A 21,454-nucleotide genomic window follows, 5' to 3' on the forward strand; every position below is an offset into this window, starting at 1 on the left:
ATGAACCTCAATACCTTGAAGAAGGTCACAAGAATCATCTCCAGTTGGAAACCTGAGTCAAAAGCAGCAGCAGACTTAAAGCCACAGCTGGACTGGGAAAGCAGAGGAGGAGCTCATTTTCCTGCCTCCATCCCCTGCTCTCACCAGCAGACCACACACAATTACCTTCCTAATCAAGAACATCCACCAAACAATCTGCTCAAAGATAATTGCTAAGTACATTTGCCATCAATATGCACAAAATTATCACTAATAAATGTCACTGTGAATTACAATCAAGTGCTACTAGACATGGTACAAACATGCATCTACCCCAGTGAGAATCACTTTTCATACCACACTGTGAGGAGCTCTCAGCAAAAGGGATAAAGATCACAGGGGTTCAAGCTAACAAAACATCTCAGCTTTTCCATCTGTCCTGCTGTGCTACGCTGTACCACTGAAGCAAGAGGCGGGCAATTTTTTTTAACCCAAGTATAAACCCACAGGTGGTCTGCAGTGATAGCTTACTATAAGCACGTCTTATTTTCTAATGCATCGGCTACCTGACTTCATTCTTGGAGATCACTCATCACAGCTTAAATACACTAAACCATTTCAACATGTAGCACTTATCTTTTGGCACCAGAAGTTTGATTTCCCCAGAGCAACAGCTGGTGCCAAGGAGGTAAAACAGATTCTGAAGAACATTTGTCGCTATTCACTACATATTGTACTGTGTCCAGTGTGGGGCTCCCCAGCTCCAGAGAGACAGGGAACTACTGGAGAGGGCCCAGCAGAGGCTACCAAGATGGTGAGGGGACTGGAGCATCCCCCTGATGAGGAAGGGCTAAGAAAGCTGGGGCTGTTCAGCCTGGAGAGGAGAAGACTCAGAGGGGAGCTTATCAATGTCTACAAACACCCTAAGGGCAAGTCAGGGCCAGGCTCTTTCCAGTGGTGCCCAGCAACACGACAAGGGGCAACAGGCACAAACTGCAGTACAGAAAGGTCCATCTGAATGTGAGGGAAAACTTCCTTGAGGGTGGCAGAGCCCTGGAACAGGCTGCCCAGAGAGGCTGTGGGGTCTCCTTCTCTGGAGACATCCAAAACCCACCTGGATGCAACTCTGTGCAACCTGCTCTAGCAGGGGGTTAGACTAGACGATCTCCAGAGGGCTCTTCCAACTCTGACCGCTCTGTGATTCAATGAGCAAGCAGCTAATGCACTTTCTCAACCCGTGTCCTTGCTGGCTGACTGTTGAGGGAAACCCATAGTCAGGCATTTTTGGCTGTTCTTCCACAGTCCACTCCCACAATATCAGCATTCTGATACCAGTCCTTTCTGCCAGACCATTTTTGGTTTTATGCAATAAACAACATGCAATTACAAACTCAACAGCATCTTTACAACAAAGCAAAGGGATTCACAGCTGTGCCAGCATTATGCATCATGTGTTCTGTAAGAGCATCTTGATATGGCACTACATAAAGATTTGTGGCAGACAGATTTTCCATGCATTCACATTATTCACATTCAAAAAGGAGGAGGACTGGATAGCAGAAACAGAACAGCTAGATCCCTTGAGCACCTTTTCTTTTCTGTCTTGTGAAATACATGCTCCGTTTCCTGGAGATGCACTTACTTCTGAGCATTCTGCCTAAATTCTTTGACTCTTCCTGTATTCTTGTACAATCTACAGCCCACTAATTACATTTTAGCAGTTACCTTTTCAACAGATCATTTCTAAACATAGTACTGTTATCTTCCCTCATTAAATTCCTAAAAATTGCATTAATTCCACTCTCCACCTGATGCTAGTTTATGAAACATTTGTGAAAAGAAACACTAAATAATTGCAGCAGCAGCATTCCTGCAGTAGTATGTGGCCAGCTTCACCCTAGTTTTATTCTCTTCTGAACAGGACCATTAGCACCTTTCAAACTGTACAAAAGTGACTAAAGCTAAAGTAGGTCTACAGCATCACTTCTGAACAATTGTTTAAAAAAAAAAGCCAAAACAAGTTTGTAAATAAATGACCAGGTTAAATTTAACACAGATCTTTAAAGAAAAAACACACCAAACAAACCCTGCTCTAAAAGAGGTTTATTTTGCTATAAGAACCTGTAACACACGAACAGCTAGTTAACAAACATACAGTTCTAGCAGAAGATGATAGTCAATATGTTATTAAAAGCTCTCATCACATTTTGAAGGTGTCCTCTTTCATATGTATGATACAAAGGAAGATGGTTTACACCAAATTACTTCAGACCTCAAATAAGTCTGGTTTACTATTGACTACATACTTTCAATCTCAACAGACTGTCCCGAACAGTAAACATGTTGCACATAACATCATTGGTACTTCTAGTTTTAAAGCAAAGTCTGGGATTTTTAGCCTAAACAAAACACACAATCACAGAATTACTTAGGTTGGAAAACACCCTTAAGATCATTGAGTCCAACCATTAACCTAACACTACCAAGTCCACCACCATACAATGTTCCCAAGTGCCACATCTACAAAAAACATCAGTACTTTTTAGTTTCTTGTGGGACATTTGTTTCACTAGCACTAGCGTATACCTACCATATGAGCCTGGTGCTTTCTCTTCATAAGTAAAATGAAGTTGTAGCTCCTCTTCTGACATGCGACTGATGAACACTTTCAGCAAACAGCAAATAATAAACAGTGCATTGTGAGCCTGCCAAATAAAGAGATGACTAGAAAAGAAGCAGAAAGAAAGAACAATCAGTAATGCTTAACCTGCAAATGTGCATCAAAATGCACAAGAAAAATATATGCCAGAGTAGACACAAAGGGGCTCCTACAGATGAAGCAAGGAAAAGCCAAAGTGCTCAAGCAGGGAGTTTTCAGCTGACACTACAGTAAACCAACCAGAAATGTATTTAAAAGTAGTATTTTTTGCTTCCTGCAAGAGAATACAAGCTTACTCCTAGTTTGTATTGTCAAAAACACCACAGTTGCCAGAAGTACCACTCTCTGAAGGGTTCACCAGATGGCTCACTCTGCTTCTAAAGGTTTCTAGATACTAGGGACTCAAGCCACCCAGATGTTTGAAAAGTTCCAACAGGTTCAGATATAAAAGCTACTCTGGCTCTCTGAACCTTAGCACTCTTCCCAGTTAAATAGCCTTCAGATGACCATAGGCATTTATGGACTTCACAAGCAAAATACAGCAAGATTTTTCAATGCAACACACAAATATTTTCCATGCTTTCTGAATGCAAGGGGAATATAGCTTCATTACATTTTCTTGAGTCCCAATAAGCAACTGCCAGGAAGCCCACACAAGAGCATATAGTCAAGCTCTTGCTTGAAGCTATACATTCAAGGTATTTTTGGATTAAAGAAGCAGGAGCTATCCAGGCAGGAATAACTTCTCCAGATACAAGTAAAAAGGTTGAGGGCAGTCCTGGGAGCAAGGGGCATTAAAAGGGAAGTCTTCCTTTTTGAAGCCCCAGATCTGATGAGAGTTGGACATCTGTCTACAGGTGTTGAGGAGCAATTCCAGAAAGCTTCCTGCAAAAAATATAGACAGCTGCACAGATAACCTCTTGGAGTTTTCTACTGTTGAAAGGGGCAAGCAAAACCAACAGCAGCTGCATGATATGATTTGAAAGCAATGTCTTTATACAGAAGTTTGTGTTCAAATCCAATTTTAAATATTTCCAAGATAAAATACTGGTTCATATATTAAGATTTAGCTGAAAAGGTCAGGTGATTTTTAAACTGCTCTAAACCAGTAGTAACCAGAAGTTACACTATTTGTACACAAATGTCTTTATGTAACACACAGGATGAACACAAACATGTCATTTTCCCCAGCAATCTATTTACACTTATTACACTTCATCTTCTGTGTTTGGAAGAGTACTAGATACTTGTTCTGTTTCAAACAATAATTTAAGAGAATTTTAAGTTTTAGTCTGTATGTTAAGCAGCAAAGTAAAAAACTCAAGAGTTAGGAGAAAAAGGAACATTTTAAAAGTGAAATGGCACACACAGCTTTTTTCCAGGTACTTACTTCTGACATTCTGCTGAAATTTTTAACTCTTTGGTTCTAGAAAGAAAGACTTTAATCAATGACCCAAGGTTTCCTGTTCGAGGATTCTTCTCAACTAGATGAGGAAAAAAAATCCAAACATATGATTATATAGCGTGCGTAAGTTGCCACTACTTAATTCAAACAATATATAGAAACTAAATTTTGATGTCTTAAATATTTCTACATAAAGCACAGTATGTCTGTTTTTCTCTAGAGCTATTGCTGTTCTTTTACATTTCTCCAGTACATGCTTTACTACCCCATAAATGTTCTCTAAACGTACTTTTCATCCTAGACTTAAAATATCCTAAATGTGGAGCTCATACCGCTTCCTTTCCAAGACTTGTCTACAGCACAATAGTCTCCTGTCAGAAAATCAGGCAGATTTTCACAACTAGCTTTTACCTTCTTGAACATCATTGATTACATTTATACTACCCCTTCCCTTCATCCTCTGATTAATTCTCTCCCCTTACTCATCAGCTTCGAGGGCAGAGGGAAAAAGATCTAGTAGGGATGAAGTTACTTGTTTTAAACCTTTCAGTCATTTCAAGTCATTTCTACATAACCGTTAATAATGGAAGTTTCTAAAAGCTTGGGATATGTATAAACACACTCCTTACACTATTTTAAACTTATTAGTAGAATGCACACAAGTAAAGTACACTAAAGACATGGATGTGCACTTGAATGCTGTTTCTTAATTTTTCTGATAAAGCAGAAAAAGAGATGTCACAATTTCTTACCTAAAGACTTGCAGATTGAGATTGTGGCTTCTTCCAAGAGCTTTAAATCAGCACTAGAGGAGGGGAAAAAGAAAATAAAAAGAGTTATACAAGCAACTGTGTTCCTGCACTTGAAGTGAAAATGCATTACAAACCAGTAGTAAAATATTTCTATGAAGCACTTAATTTTACCAATCCATTAACTGGTTTACAGAAATATCACAGAAGCACAGAGTGGCTGAGGTGACAAGGGACGTTTGGAGGTCATCTTGTCCAATTTCCCTGCTCAAGCAGGCCCACCAAGAGCCAGTTGCCTAAGACCACATCCAAGTGGCTTTTGAGTATCTCCATCTCCTCTCTGGGCAACCCATTCCAGTGCGTGGTCATCCTAGCATCAGGCAGTACAACATGCATTTGAAGTACAGTGACTATAAAACAGGAAACTAACATTCAAAAGTGAATTGTTTGTCAATGTGAAATGATGTCACTACACCATTTATGTTACTACTACTATCTTTGTGGCTTCAATGGTGCCATTGAATTAGCTTGATGCCACCGAAAATACACAGTAGCCTACAGAAAGAACTATTCTTTTACAAGAATGATCACATGAAATAACATCTTTTGAAAAAGCATAAAGCATCCTCAACATGTCATTTAACCTCAAGCTAAACACCACTTTCCTTTAACTGATGTTACTATACTATGCAACAATCACATCAGATAACCAAATTTTTCATAACTTCATTAATTGACAGTTGGTATGCCTCAATGAAAGCCATCAGCTGAAAAGAACAATAAAGCACTAAAGCAGAATTTGCCAACAATCACTGAAAGGAAATACCGGCTGTATCAAGCACATAAAAAGACATTTATATACTTCTACCAGTGCAGAGTAACTGATTCCTGAAAACAAAACAGAAGAATACATGGGAAGTCTATTTTCCCTTAACAGATTGGGGGGAGGGGGGGGAACACGGGACAGACACGACAAACAATAATCAGACATGGTGTCCAACATCACATTAAACAATAAGAAGGTGTCCCAGTATTAAGACCTACAAGGCAACTTGTTCCACTGTTTCATCATCCTCATGGTAAAAAATGTCTCCCTTCCATCTAGCCTGAATCTCCCCTCTACTAGTTTAAAAAACATTTCCCCCCTGTCCTATCACTACAGGCACAGCTGCTCAGGTTAAGGGAGAAAATTGTACAGACTCTACACAGACTCAATTAATATACATTCTGACCTACAGGAATGGCAGTCCTGAAGTTCCCTAGATTAAGAGCCAGTCGAAAAAAAAGTAACAGTTTGATGCTTGCAAATGTAACACAGTATGTAATACTGGCTGAACAATTTCAGAGCTCATGCAGCTACATCCTTGTAATTAAAGGTATGAAAATCACCATCTTCAGAATAAATAGGAAAGTAGCAATGTAATGAAACCTGAACAGTAACTAAGCTTATAAAAGTCAGTGGTATGGCTTCTGTTCAAGCACTCCTCTCAAAAATACTGCAAAACTTAATAGTGCCATAATTGGATTGTCAAAGTTGCTGATGCTTCCTACGCATTAAGTTTTCTGATGAGTAACCTGATTTACACAAAAAATCAGAGACTGAAGAAAAAAAAGGGCATGGTACCACATGCACTCTCTCTGTCCCACCTGCTCAAACCCATCTCGGCAACCACCTACAGCTCTGCCAGCCACCTTCTAAAAGACCGTAGTGGGGGCAACAGTCCCCTTTCTTTCCATTTTTAAATTTAGATGCTAACCTAGTTTACAGCAGTCCTAAGAACTGTTGCATCAACCTGAAACTAACTGTGGTGCTGTGTGGGAAGCCCCTAAACCAGGTCTGCTGCTCAAAATCTAGCGTGGAGCTGTGGTCTTGGAAGCTGTTGAGTGAGCTGTGCCCGAACTCCTGGGGACAAGAAGAGGGGTTAAGGATATTGGTAGAAAAAAGAGCCAAAAAAATTATTTTAAAATTTTTCAATAGGAAATGCTTCAAGATAGAGACATCAAACAAATTAAGGTTTAAGATGCCTGCAAATTTTCCTGCCTATCAGACTAATTTACTGTGTAGTGAGCTGAGAGCAGAGACAGCTCTTCAGCTACAGCTCAATATCCTATGACAAATGTAGATTATGCAGATTGGCTTTTTTTTTAATTCAAATATCAGCATTCGTTCCTCTCAAATTGTTTTGAAACTTAAGTCTCAGAAAGAACAAACTTACACTGTCATATATACTTGAAAAACAGTAGACTTACTCTCAAAGGTGGTCTCTTGTTTCAGTGCTAAAAACAGAGTAATTAAAAACAAATGGTATTAAGCTAGAACTCCCTGCCAGCAACTACAGACAACAGAGTTTAAGTCTATATGAAACAACATGAAACAAGAACTTTTTGCACTTAAAAAAAAAAAACAAACAAAAACCAAAAAACAAAACCCCTTTCTAAATTTGTCCAGCTGGCTGCTTGTCATCAGGATGTATTCCTTCCTCAGAGCTGACAGGCAGGGTGAACATTATATTGAAACACCAACTCAGCAGAGACTTCTTAGGTACTGAGTAATCCAACACAACGGAACCCACCTCCCACTATCCAAAGATGCTGGGACTTCTGTAATACAGCCTATGTGATTACTGTAATTGCTCCAGGATTAAAACCATAAATGCAGACATTCAGCTTTCAATTATAGTTAATCTTCCCCCTAATGTCTAAGCAGTTAAGATAAGTACAACATTCTTGGGGGGGGGAAGAGAGGTGTATTCCCTTTGAGTTACTAAAACCCACACAAAGTCTTCAAAAAAATTCCACAGTTGCCTCATTTCTGCATGTTCTCAGAATCAGAAATAGTGGCAAACCAAGCCAGACCTTCAGACCTTCAGTAAAGCTTTTAACACTTGAGTCATTCTTTTTCCTACCAAAACAAAGTTTGAAGCTTAAAAATTAACTACAGCCCACTCCCTCTTATTCATACATCAAAACACAAAACCAGATTTTGCCATACTCAAGACTAGGCAACACCACCTGCAAAATTTCACTTCATGCAACAGAAACACCTAGCGAGGAGGAACTACAGCATAATACCACCCCAATACACACACACCAGTGAAATGGTGTTCTTACACGTAACAGAAGTAATACTACTGCTACATCCCCAAGGATGGATTCATGGAGAAATAGTGGGCAGTACAAAAAATAGCCACCTATTACGAGGTATCTGGGGCAAAGCTTAGCAGAGGCTTTCTTTCCTTCACTTGGGCAGGAAGGAGAAGTGAGAGACATGGAAAAAACTGTGTATTTCTTTTGTCCTCTGAAGACAAAAGACATTAACACTTAGGTAAAAAATGCCTGAGCCAAGATTCAAAGGGTGGCACAAAAGAAACGCTACAACCAGCTGTGGTACTGACTTTGCTCTACAGTCCCTGTGGAGATGATATTTGGTTAATGAATGTACATAAAAATGGAAACCTAACACTAAAACATCCATCCTTCCATTGATCCAAAGAGCAGTATTTATAGTATTCAAACTATTTTTCAGCACTAACAAGACTGCACTGATCACAAATAATAGCTCCCATTCCCTGAAAACCCTCCCCTGAGGAACACGGGTTGCCTTGCTGCCAAATATATGTGTGTACACATGCACATTGTATAGATATGTATTTCAAGAGCTTGCTACTTGAGACAGAAGAAAGTCTAAAATGCATTTAAACTGATCCCCTTCAACATACTACATTTAATTGTAACCAAGTACCTATGGGAGGATCAAGGAGAAAACAACCTTTCAGAAAAGAAAAGGAAAAAATCCCACACATTTTCCACTCTGCAATTTTATCTACCAATACGTGGGAAAATAAAAATCACACCTTTTCAGAACTGAAAAGAAGCTTCTGAAAGACATTATTTTCTAGAGTACATAAAAATAGATGTGAGATTCATTAGGGATATAGGAGTAAAATATCCCCTGGTCTGAGAATTGTTAATATATTCTCAACTAGAAAGAAGTATCAATTTCTAGCAATAAACAAGCAGAAATGTAAGTAAAACCTTCTGGCTGCTTGATAGCACTGCTGAGCACCACTAGGAGAAACCCAGTAACATCTAGTAAAGCCCTGGTGTGGAGGAGACACCACTTTGGAAGATGTTCATGCGCACATGGCAACAAACACCAGCTTCAGGCCATGGATCTTTTAAATTCACGATCACAGTGACCTGGGTGAGTTTGTACATGTAATCATATTATTTCAACTAGTACTACCCGAACTAAACCATCTGGTTTTGGGAAAGTGGTACATATCACAATCATATTTACCTGTTCCACAATTTTCCAAGCAAAAGGTATCACCTGGTGTGGAGACTCAAACAAGTTGTGAGCACAGGGGGTAAACATTAAGGATTCAAAGGAAAATATACTTAACGACACAGATCTGACGCTCATTTAGATCCAAGCAAATGTGTGAGGTGAGGGATTGCTTCCCACATACTTTATGAAAAAATTACAGGCTCCACAGGAATTCCTGCCTCATCCTGTGATCTGGTGGCCAGCATTTCCAAGTTCCTTTATAAAAGCAAGAAATTATTTGCTTTTTTTTTAAACGTAGACAGGAGGCCTACAGACTTCAGCAAAACCAAAATTAATAATAATAGTGAAATCTGCTTCCTGACAACACAGACTTCTTTAAACAAAATGGTTTTATCTTGTTTGATGTTACAGGTATCAGGACACAAGAGGTTTTACAGTGGCAGTAATTACTGCCTTGTAACATCTCAACATGGCAAGCAGCAAGAATATTTTGCATACAAATACAAACCCATCTATACACAGGAAGCATCTAAGTGCTGCCAGGTATCACACATCAGGGGTAGAAGTAAAGAGTAATCAAGGGTAGCCCATTCCACAGGAGAGAGGTCTACTATGCCTACATCACGTAATAAGAACTCTGTACTAGGAAGGGGAGAGAAGATATCAAAATTAAGTTCAAACTTGCAAGCTCAAATACTGCCTTGATATACTACTAGATAGAATACTAGAGGTCACCTCTTTCCTGATACAAAAGTTAAATCCCTCAAATCTGTACTATCATATAAATGCCATTTGGGAATTGGATGCACACGCCATTATTCAAACATACAGGAACACTAACACAAAGCAAAATTGCCTCTTTATATCTCACAAGGAAGAGTGAAAATTATGAGTACCCTATCATATGTATAAGCAATGATGATTGACCAAGTAAAACATAATACCGGATCAGTATTTAGACAATACAAATTCTGTTTTGCCTTGCTGAAATTGCTCTTCTACCATTTCATAACTGATCTTACATCAAGCTTTTTATTTTGTTGGTATTTAATCACTTTGTATTTGTATTGATTACAGTACAAGGAGTTTCTTCATCAGTGAGTTAAGTTTTCTGTAAGAAAGCATCTTTCAATAGAGGTAGAGAAGATTGGTAAACTAAGCAGTCTATTGCTCAAAAAAATTTCATAGTTTTCATTGACTGCAGATCTTTATTTCTGGCTTCATACTACCAGAAAACTGGATTATGCGGTCAGCTATTCTGGCATATATTGTAAAAAAGCATGACTTCCAAAAAGAGGAAGAAAAAAAAAAAAAAAAGAAAAAATATCAGTGGAGTTAGAGGGGTTGAATTCAGTTGCCTTACTTTAAATTTACTAACAATCAGTCCCAAAGACTTCAGCAAAACCATAATTAATAAAAGACAGCAAATGTTGCTTCCTGAGAGCAGTCACCTTTGAAGAACGTGGTTTTACCTGATTTTAAAGGCATCACAATATAAGAGGTTTCAAAGTGGCAGTGACTACTGTTAAAATATCTCATTATGCCAAAAGGAAGTATTCTGCATACAAACTGTAACTATAAACATGCCCATACCACAACACCTACCCTTATAATGATAAGAATAAGGCCCAACAAACCATAGCAGACAACTCCCCACCTCTAAAAGAGAGGGGGAAAAAACCACAAGGGAGCAGCTTTCCTGACAGTTTTTTTCCTCTAAGTAAAGCTTTTCTCTTTGCCATTGAATAAAAAACAGAAGAATCAGCCCATTCAGTAAATTCATACTGTGGGAATGCTGACTTTAGTGGACTAGCTGGAGGAAAGACGTCAAAGAATAAAAAGCTGCATATAATTTATTGTACCAATTTAAAAATGTACCACATTAAGGCAAAATAAAAGTTGCTCATTTTTATATCTTTCCGTTAAAGGCTCATGAACACTATTCTTGAACAAGCGACTCATTAAAAACTCCGGGGAAGGAACAAAGCGGAACAGTAAATATTAAGCACATGATTTTCAGCAAGTTCTGTGTTAGTTAATTCTGGTTTAAGTTTTCCATCAGGAAAGAATTGTAACTAATACCACTGGTTAGGAGAAGGTTGCATTCTTGGTAGCAACTCACAGGAGCACCAAACACAAAGGTCTGCCTAAACCGAGAGCTAAGACTCCAATGTAAACCTCACAGCTCTTGCTTGTAACAATAACTAAAAATGTCATCCAGAACAGCTGTATTTTATTTTTCCAATATCCAAACATTATTCAGATTGATAAATCATCCACTTGAAATGTAGGAAGTGGCAGATTTAAGACATTTCATACGATTTTAATGCAGCTTCCATGAGTCTATTCTGCACTAACAAATAAGGACCCATGAAGAAAAAAAAAAATAAAAATGAACATGCAGGATTGTGAATTTAGATCACCAAGTACTTCCTAATGGCTAAACCAGAAATTTCTCAGAAGCCTAAGGGGATTTCACCTGCTTTAGCATCCATGACCTGCTTTACGGAAGAGGATGTCACAATACACCTTCTACCATGAAAAGCTTGACACAACCTAAAACTAAACTGCTGGTAGCTTTTCCTTTTACTATTGCTTATGCATATACTGCTTATCTTCTAACTGCTCTTAAACTGTGTAAAGCTTTACCTGCCAAATACCCGAGACAGGCTCTGGCTGTTACTATCCACTCATGCTATGAGCAGCGATTCACCGTCAGCTCATTTCTGATTACTGACAGCCGATTCATAATCAGGGTTTGTGAATGCACAGACTAGAATTACTCCCACTTGGAATATTCACTCTTAATACCTGCTTAAGAAAATCAACGTTATGTGAGGAAGAAAAAACAGCCCAGAAAAGCAGAATATTACACTCCCAGCAGGCAGCTCTGCTTTGACCACATGCTTTCACATTCATTTTTGGATGGCACAGCAGGTTTAAGCAATCCCACCTTCCAGCCCAACAGTCGGCTGTGCCCCAAAAATCAATGCCTCATCGCACCAGTATTGTTTTGTGGTGCCACCCTAAGAATCACTCTAGGGAATTAACTTGGCTGAAAAAATAAACACTTTTTTGCTGTGGTGTTTTTCAAACAGATTAGGTCCTGATCAAACCCACAGCAGACCCAAATAAACACTGGAAGGGCTAGTGAAAGGGCAAGAGTATCTTGCATCAGTATTGCTGACAGACACACAGCAACTGTGCACTGTAGCACTGGTATTTGGCAAACTTTATTCCCCCATGCAAACTACCTTGTGTTCTTCACAGAAACTGATGAAAAAGTTAACTGGACCGAAAAAATAAACCCAGTGAAGAAGACATGGCTGAGTAAATGAACAATGTGCAGGACCACAAAGAGAGATTAACATACTTATCAGGTCTAGGGCTGGGGGCAGAAAGCAAAAGAGAACCAGGAAGATGAGAAATGGATGAACAGTGGAAGAGATCAACCAGACTGAAAGGGAGATGGGAGAAAAGCAAAAGAATGACAAACAAAAGAGTGCAAAGTGCTGAGGAAAGCAAAGCACAAGAAAATGAAGACAGACAACAAAGCAAAGAAAGCAGGGCCATTAAAAGATCAGATCACACCTTCATCTTTCTCATATTAGAAAGCCAGGAATTCACACTCTCAAGCCAAGGCCCTGGGCTTTCAATTTGGGGGATTAGAAGACTATTGTTCCTCAGAAGATCCAACTCAATCTGGCAGTCCAAAAGATTTCCCTTTAGTAGGTGTGATCAGCTGTACCTGGACTAACTGGACTTCCGTAAAGCAAAGAACTATTCACACACTCCTCACTAGAGAGAAACGCTAACAGAAACGTGTTAAAACCCCGCAAACTTTACCTATACATGCTGATTCAGACTGCCCTTAAAGGTAGCATAGGTACCCTTTGTCTTCCTTACAGATACCAATTCCTTGCTATGGGCAAGGTTTCCTGACAATAAGGTGACTGTCTCTGAAAGGAGGCTATCCTCCCCAGCCCCACCACCTCCCACACGTTGCTGATTTTTGATTGTTTTTTTTATTGCTGCTTGCTTGCTTTTCCTACTACCATATATTTTTGTACCACCTTCTATTTCCAGGTTTTTCTCCTCCTCTTTCCCTGTAGTACTGCCATATGTAGAAGTGTGTCCAAAGCAGCATCCAGACAATGTGATCTTCTTCTTCCTGGGAATCATATCAGTCCCATCCTTGCAAAAATTTGAGGAAATAGGATAGAATAGAACAGAATCATAGAACAGTTTGTGTTGGAAGGGACCTTAAAGGTTGTCCAGTTTGAACCCCCTGCCATGGGCAGGGACATCTTACACTAGACCAGGTTGCTCCAATCCCTGTCCAACCTGCCCTTGAACACTGCCAGGGATGGGGCACCCACAGCTTCTCTGTGTAACCTGTGCCAGTGTCTCTTCACCCTCCTAGTATAGTATTTCTTCCTAATATCTAATCTAAATCTCCCCTTTTTCAGCTCAAAGCCTTTCCCCCTTGTCCTATCACTACAGGCCCTGGTACAAAGCCCCTCTCCAGCTTCCCTGTTGGCCCCTTTAGGCACTGGAAGGTGCTATAAGATCTCCCTGGAGCCTTCTCTTCTCCAGGCTAAACAACCCCAACTCTCCCAGCCTGCCCTCAGCAAAAGGGCTCCAGGGTCATCTCTGTGGCCTCCACTGGACTCACTCCAACAGGTCCATGTCCTCCCTGTGCTGAGTACCCCAGAGCTGGATGCAGCACTGCAGGGGGGTCTCACTAAAGCTGAGTAGAGGGGCAGAGCCCCCTCCCTCGACATGCTGGCTGTGCTGCTTTTGATGCAGCCCAGGATACGGTTGGCTTTCTGGGCTGCAAATGCACACTGTTGGGTCATGTGGAGCTTCTCATCTACCAGTACCCCAAAGCCTTTCTCCCCAGGGGCTGCTCTCAAATCCACCCTCCACCCAGCCTGTGTTGTATAGATCTTTTACTCTAGAGTATCTCCAATTACCTCTACAAAAACAATTATATGGCTCCAAATAACACCTGCAAACAGTCACTAATTTTGCAACAAACAATTGGAAAAAGTATAATTTGAAAAAGAGAAGAAAACTTTAAAATTCTGTCCTGTTTGACAGGTGAAAACCGGCTCCTTTCCGTAACAGACATAAACCAGTATCTTGCTCCTGTCAAAAATACGACCTACACTCAAGCCTCATTAAAACGAGAGTTAACTTGGTATTTCACAAGCTTTCAATCTCAGAAATGAACACTGACCTCTGTTGTTTTGCTCCTGCAGGCAAGGTTATCTGATTTAGACAATGGCTGAGGGTGCTGTGCAGCCAACATCATCTGACATCATTTGTCAAATGGTTCTCTCAGGTAGATGCAATTTAACGGGAAATTTCTGTTTCCTTCCAATTACTAAGCTGCACAAATGATGCCTCGAAAAGTATTTCTCTTCTAGCTACCAGGCAAGAGCACCATCTGGTGTTCAGTTATTTAAACTTTCAACCTGCTTTTGGATCAGGTTTTTTTGTTTGCTTGTTTTTTTAATTATGTTTCTTATTTGGTTTTTTTGTTTGTTTGTTTTGGGGGGTTTTGTTTGTGTTTTTTTAAGCAAGCTTACTCTGCACTTGATCTGACTCCATGTAATGGGGACAAAACAGATGCAAAGAAAGTGACAAGAACTTCCTTTACTTCGGTGGGGGAGGGAGGAGCAGTGGAACAACTGAAAGAAATTGCTGGGGTTTTATATATAACTATTTCCCCCTAAACAAAGCCAAATAATGCAGTATTAATGGACCTCTTAGAATATTGCCCACCTTGTTAGTCATAGGTGGGCTATAAATAACTCCTGTGTCTTCAGGGATCTTAGAAAAAGCAATTGCTCCCTCACCCACTACCAATTATGTACCACCCTTCACAAACTCTACAACCCTTCCCAACACCGTACCCCCTTGCCAACCTCTGGCTATTCTCTCCATGCAGAAGCCAAAATCCTTCTTCCTCCTCACTCTTGACAAAAATAACACCTAGCAAGTACCTCCCAGTTGTTTACCTTACCCATTTTCCCTCCCAATTGCCTGAACTTTCACTTATTCACAGGCACACAGCAGTAGGACACAGATTATCTACCCGACCTGCTCTTAAATGCAACAAAAATAAATGTGGTTCTTCCTGCACAAAACACAGCACAGAGGTAAGTCTTGTAACATGTGAACTATGTCGCACTAGAAGTTGTATTCCATTCTTCACTCAATCACCAATTTATATTCAAAGTTTGAAAGCTCAGAGTAGTCATAAATCTGCACTAGTTTTTCACCTTCTAAAAAAAAAACAAACCCCAAAACAAACCAACAGAACAAAAAGAAAACCTCTGACTACCATTCATTTTGACAGGAGCTGTACTTTAACAAAAACAAAACAAAACCACCATCGAAAGTTGACAATAAGATTGGCCAGAACCGCTCTCAAACACATTTCCAATTTATTAAAGATTAAAAGTGTTCCTAATTTTAGCAGTACACATTGTGGCCCATTTAAACCTGTTACACAAGTGTTCAGATGTAGACTGTTACGACCCTTTATGAAACAGCTAGGTCCTTTGCAAGGAAATACTGCTAATAATAAAACACCTGACAAAAGTATTAGGTCACACTGTAAACTGCAAAAACAGTTTAAGTAATAGAAGTATTAAGTCATACCAGATTGTTCTTGTAAGGCTGACAATCAAGACACAGGCCAATGAATTTAGCAATGGATGTGGGTTAACAGAAGTCACAAGGACTTACATTCTGTATTTCTGGAGATGTGCTATGGATCCTCTTAAAAATAGTAATTCTGTTTACATTAACACCACTTGCTAGAGTTCCAAGAGACAGCGCCAAGCTTCTTTTTAAAATGTCAAAGGGGGGGGGGGGAGCCATAAACACTAAGAAACTCAACAGCTAATTCACAACAAAGTCACAGATGTACAATTCACTGTAAGCTGAAACACTACGCATTGAAGTCTTCAACAACTCCAGAGACACCAGAGTCTTTCCCAAAGAAAAAAAAAGGCACCCCAAAACAACAACCAAAAAATCCAAACAAAAGAAAAAGAAGAGCTCCCCTGCCAACACTACAGACCCTATTACTGACCTTTCCTAGCTACCAGGAGAATGAATGGCAGTTATAGATATGAAGAAGAAGAAAGGAACCCACAGAAATGGAAGAGGCAGCAGAAAGAGCTTTCAAAATTGGAAACAACAATCCATTTTACATAGGCATTTACTCCTCTGCTAACCAAAACATGAATAATTAGAACTGGAATAATCAACATAACCTCCCATTTGCTTTCAGAAATGTCACTTCTATAAATACATTATCAACGTTTCATTCTCCAGCAAGCACCCTCTTACCTATTTGTTGGAGTGGTAAAGCTAAAAGACAGCAGCTGGTTCCAGAACGGGTCATTCTCGGAGATCGGCTCTGCTCCTGACAATTTTTTCAGGTACTCATTTTCTGGAAGCTCACTGATGCTGCTGCTATTCGCTCCCATCTTCTTTATTTGGCAAATTGCTTTCTAAATATTCATTTCTTCAAGTGCGGGGGGGAAAGAAAGAAACATTTAAAGACTTTTGTACAAAAAAGGAATATACAGACCCTGAATTAGGTATCGGTAATTTTTAGTTCACTGCCTTTAAGAGTTACTGAAATTTAGCACATAGACACATAGGAAGACATTAAAAAGGTTTTCTTTCAACAAACTTAGCACAACAGCATCTTCAGCCGAGACTGTGTTATATACTTCAGTCATCATCTCACTTGCATTTTCCAAAGTTACTCTCAGCAAGAACACAGTGACTGCTGTATCAATATCAAGGCTGCTACCAGTGGGGGAAACTGTAAGGAATTCACAGTTTAAAAAGAGGTGTCAAGTTGACAAGCTATTAAAAAATGTATTTTCCAAGTGAATATACACAGATAAAAAAATTAATTTTTTTATTAAATTTAATTAAAGAAAAATCCACCACAATGCTATTAAGTATGTGCTAGGGATGCCGCTCCTGGGCTTCTTACAACTTTCCAGGACATCAGCTTCAGTAATCTTTCATCTTTTGAGAAGAAGTAACTATGACTAATAGCTGTAAAAGTTTATATTAAAAAGAAAACCACCAAATACACACCCCCATCAAGATAAAACCACTGTGCAACGTGTTACTGTGTAACCTAAATACTCCTTCCTGAGCTGGCATAAGGCATAAGAACAGGGACAGCTATATTAGAAGATATAAGCCACTATGCAGCAGCAACTCCTCTCTTGGACTCGACAAAGATACAGGATCTGTTTCAAGAATCACTCCAGTACTGATTCTCTTATACTCATCATCTTGGCACAAGCAGGCACAATGGCTACAGAAAAGGCCATTCTAGTAGCAGATAATACTAATAAAGTATAAAAATGAGGAAAAATTAGTAAGAAGAAATTAAGAGATGCAATAAAGAGCTGCAGTATTTGCCGCCATCATGGAGGCTATCTGAACTTATATTCAAGATTTAAGGTGAATGCACAGTAGCCAAATAGTTCAGATACAACAAAATGCCAGCACAGATTGAGAGTACAATATAGGATACTATTAACCAATAAAGAGGTCTTTAAGAAGGGAGATCCTACAAAAATGAGGAAATTGTTTATTATTTTCTAAATTCTGTTTGTAGGGGACATTACAGACTGGGAAAACACTGCACAATCCTTCCCTCCATTCTAGTACTCCATCCTCCACCATCACTATTAGCTGCTCTGGAAGAATGAATGCAGCAAGATTAAACTTTACACTGACTCAGTGTTATCTGCTCTTGTAACAATTCCACTACTGTAACTCTGCCATCATGCACCCAGGGAGCTCTATTTTTATGAAGCAGTTTGGTTTCTACCACCTCCCTTTATATCTGTCCAAAGGGGAGAGAGATATAATAACCCTATAACCCCATATATGCCTTATTTAGCAAAAAGCTCTGAAGACACTGTCTTATAGCATTTGCAGAAGCTTTTTTTTGTAATGGGGACTACCTGCAGGAACAGAAATTTGAAAGTGGCCTATGAGTTAAAAAAGAAGTTTGTGTCAGGGAATTCTGTGGAGAAGCATTAAAGGATTATACGAAGTGATTAGTTTAAGAGGATTTCCAGAACTTTGGTTGAATGCTTACTCACAGAACAGAATGAATGCATCTAACTTGAACACAAATTTTGCTGTCTCAAAGGAAAAAGCTCACAATGCAGTGTATGCTACCTTTGAAAGAAAGCCAATGAATACTGAAGTTATAGAATAAAGCAGAAGAGAAACCAATTTGTATAATACACAAAAATACTGGATCATCAGTTATAAGAAACAAGGTTCAGCTTGTACATGGACATCTCAGCCCTGCAGTCCTTGGTCTGCACATGTCCAACTACCGCAGAAGTCAACAGCAATGCTGTTGGCCCTGGACTCGTATTTTGGCTTCCCTGCATCTTTAAATGACTTAATAGTCATCCATTTAAACCTTTGTTTCTCAGAGTATAGACAGTTGAAGTCCATGTCTGCCTGTAGTTCCCATCTTCTGCTTGTGCGTTCCAGCTCACGTAAGGAGCAGCTCACTTGCTCCACGATGAACACCCAAGGGAGAAGAGAAACAAGAGGTAGCTGGAGCTCTGCTGGCAAATTCTTCCACCTTAACCTACAACTCTTGAGTTCCCGTGCCAGCACACTGACTCTGCCTTACATGTTTATCCTGTTCTCCTAAGACGAGTCACTCTATTCTCACAGCTTGCAGCCGCTCCCAAAGCCCCTCACTGAACCCATTTTCCCAGAAGTATGAGAGCAACGGGAACAGGTTGCAAGCTAGTTCTTGAAAAAACATCTTTCCAGACTTCCTGCAGTATCCCAGTAGATTAAATGCTATTAAAACAAATCCCCCCAAATAAATAGCGCTTTAAAAGGAAGTTTTAGCTAACTATTTGTTGTCTATTTTCAGAGTCAGCGTCAAATTCACATTGCCCAAGAATGTGCCCACTTCTGTGGCCAAAGCCGTAGTCTCGAGCAAAGAGTGGCTAGCTAGAACCCCTTGGGAGCTCTCCCTGAGCCTCACCACACAGCTGGCTCCTTACAAACTGCAGAGAACATTTTTAATTCCACAGCACTTCCTCAAAGTGACACAAAAAATAAGACACTAGCCGATTTATTTTTTCTTCTAAATGAAATAAACATCAAGCCATTGGGATCTGTCAAAAGGATCCAGTTGCTAGCTTGAGCCCTAAATACTTGTAGAACTAGTTAGTAACTATGTGGACTTTGCAAGCTTTGCCTTCTACTCATTTGTGAGCTAAATCTTACAGCAATCAAATAAACATGCACATTTTTCTCTCTCTGTTATATCCCAGGAGGGTTTTTTTCCCTCTCCTAAGAACATTATATTCACTATACTCCCCTAAAGTGAAAAACTCAGCAAGTTCTACAGAAACCTATTGTAGACAACCATACTTAGAAACATACAATAGTTGTAATAAAACTAACCTAAGTTCCCGATGAAAAGTTAGCCCAAAACGTGCTGAAGTACTCTGAAGTGACTTCATGACGCAGTCTGAGCACGTTGAGTTCCTACAACCTGACCCACCACAGGCCCAGCTTTAAATGAGGCATTTCTAAGGAACTCCAGCTATCAGGTGACAGAAGAAACTAGTCTTTTGTTCAGAATTCATGAATATCCTATAGAACAGATGTCTAAAAATAATTTAATTTTTAAAAAAAAAAATCATTTAGTTTCCTGGTATTTTAACAACAGTAACAGATTAACCCAAATGCTTTAACTTAGACGGTTACATGTTACCCATGATCTCCAACACATTTCCAAGACAAATGCTATCAAATAATACTAAATTAAATTCCAGTCACCACCTTCAGTCATTTTCAAACATGCTATTAAATAGCAAATGTGCTTCTTTTAGAAACAGCTGCCTTTGCTTTTGATTAAGAGGCACTACTGCTGTGCCTCTAACATTCTACACTGGTTAAGCCTGTAGAGGTTCAAGTCTTAGACAACATAACAAGTTGGTCAGTACTTGGAACACAATTACCACAGTATTTCTTAAAAAGTATCTAATCCTTACTTATCCATTATTTTCCCTAAACTTGACTTTCATTACAGCCCCTGCGGCACAGAAAAGCTGCTCCAGGGGATCCGAAAATCACTTCAGAAGGCAAGGTTAAACAGATTCTGCTTCCTCCTGTGCTGAAGCGGGATAGCCACAAGAAACACCAAATAACAGGAAATCCCCTTTCACTCCAGAAAGAGTCAGTCCTAATCCCAGCAGTAAACTGCCAGTGAAATCTATTTTTTTCAAATACACTAAGTAAATGCATGGTTCATAAAAAAACAGTTAAGTCTTCTCCTGAAAAGCAATTAATCTAATTATTTGGTAAAAATATACAGACACAATTTATCACAAGTCATGTAGTTTAACACAGTATTATTACCTCTACCAACAACAATTCTTTCCTTTTAAGCTGGGAACACCCCCAAAGAATCATAACCTGGTCTACAAGTGTCATGCTCTATTAAACCTAACATCTGTTCAGTCCCAGAACTTGGCTCCACAATGCAGAAGCAGATGCTTCACAGCAAACACAAGGGAGTTTGTTTTGCACATCAGGACTCATTCCAATCCCAAATAGCCAGGAGCAGATATATCCCAAGTTTACTGTCCCTTCTAAGAGATTTTAATATTAATTATTAACAATGTTTACAAGAACGTAATTTTCCCTCTTCAAGTTAAAATCAATTCAGCAATACATATATGCTGTGTCTGAGCTCGTAACTCGAGGTACAGTGTTATGTACTGTTGAACTTGGGAAAAACATCTGTCATGCTCTCTAAGCTTTCTAATTAAATAATTTTAGACAAGTATATAGTTCCATTAAGTATTAAATCTCTTACCGGTCTCACAACATAATTGCCACTGCTGACATTTTGCTAATCCATCCAGTATAGCCAGCACCCCTTCCAAAACTATCCTTGCCACGACTGTCTGGCTGAGTCTGCAGACAACCTGAATAATAAAGATTAGATATAGTTGTTTGGGTTTTTTTAAATGAGTACTTTACAGTGTAAGAATTTGAGACAGTCATGCAGATGATTTTCCCCATGCCATCTGAGATCTGGTCTCTAGGTCAGTCTTTAGTACAACCATATGAAAATAAATAAAGAAGTAATGTTATTATACATTTGAAAACCTAACAATTTCCATATATAAAAGCACTTGGGTTACCTTTATAGTTTGCTGCTTTATGAACTAAGGCAAATGGACATCATTTTCCTTTCAAGCAAAGCAGCCAATATCACTGTAAAGATGAGAACATATGAGATGTAATGCTGCTTATTCAAG

At 39.3% G+C, this 21,454-nt stretch overlaps 1 protein-coding gene across 4 annotated transcripts in view; it reads right to left on the bottom strand.

Annotated features, from left to right (window-relative positions):
* DYM (dymeclin) overlaps window positions 1-21,454 on the bottom strand; it is a 213,662-nt gene that overhangs the window by 184,824 nt on the left and 7,384 nt on the right. For 2 of the 4 annotated variants that reach the window (XM_055790767.1, XM_055790765.1), the window contains 4 exons: window positions 16,452-16,629; window positions 4,796-4,848; window positions 4,029-4,122; window positions 2,570-2,703 (listed from right to left, as the gene is read on the bottom strand). In XM_055790767.1, coding sequence (XP_055646742.1) covers window positions 2,570-2,703; window positions 4,029-4,122; window positions 4,796-4,848; window positions 16,452-16,591 — 421 coding nt within the window. In that variant the 5' untranslated portion in view covers window positions 16,592-16,629. Of the gene's footprint in view, window positions 1-2,569; window positions 2,704-4,028; window positions 4,123-4,795; window positions 4,849-16,451; window positions 16,630-21,006; window positions 21,119-21,454 lie in introns of all 4 variants that reach the window. The other 2 variants (XM_055790766.1, XM_055790768.1) reach the window with 2 other exon arrangements.

This window comes from Falco peregrinus, chromosome Z (assembly GCF_023634155.1).
Source record: "Falco peregrinus isolate bFalPer1 chromosome Z, bFalPer1.pri, whole genome shotgun sequence".
In the NCBI taxonomy this organism is placed as follows: Eukaryota; Metazoa; Chordata; class Aves; order Falconiformes; family Falconidae; genus Falco; species Falco peregrinus.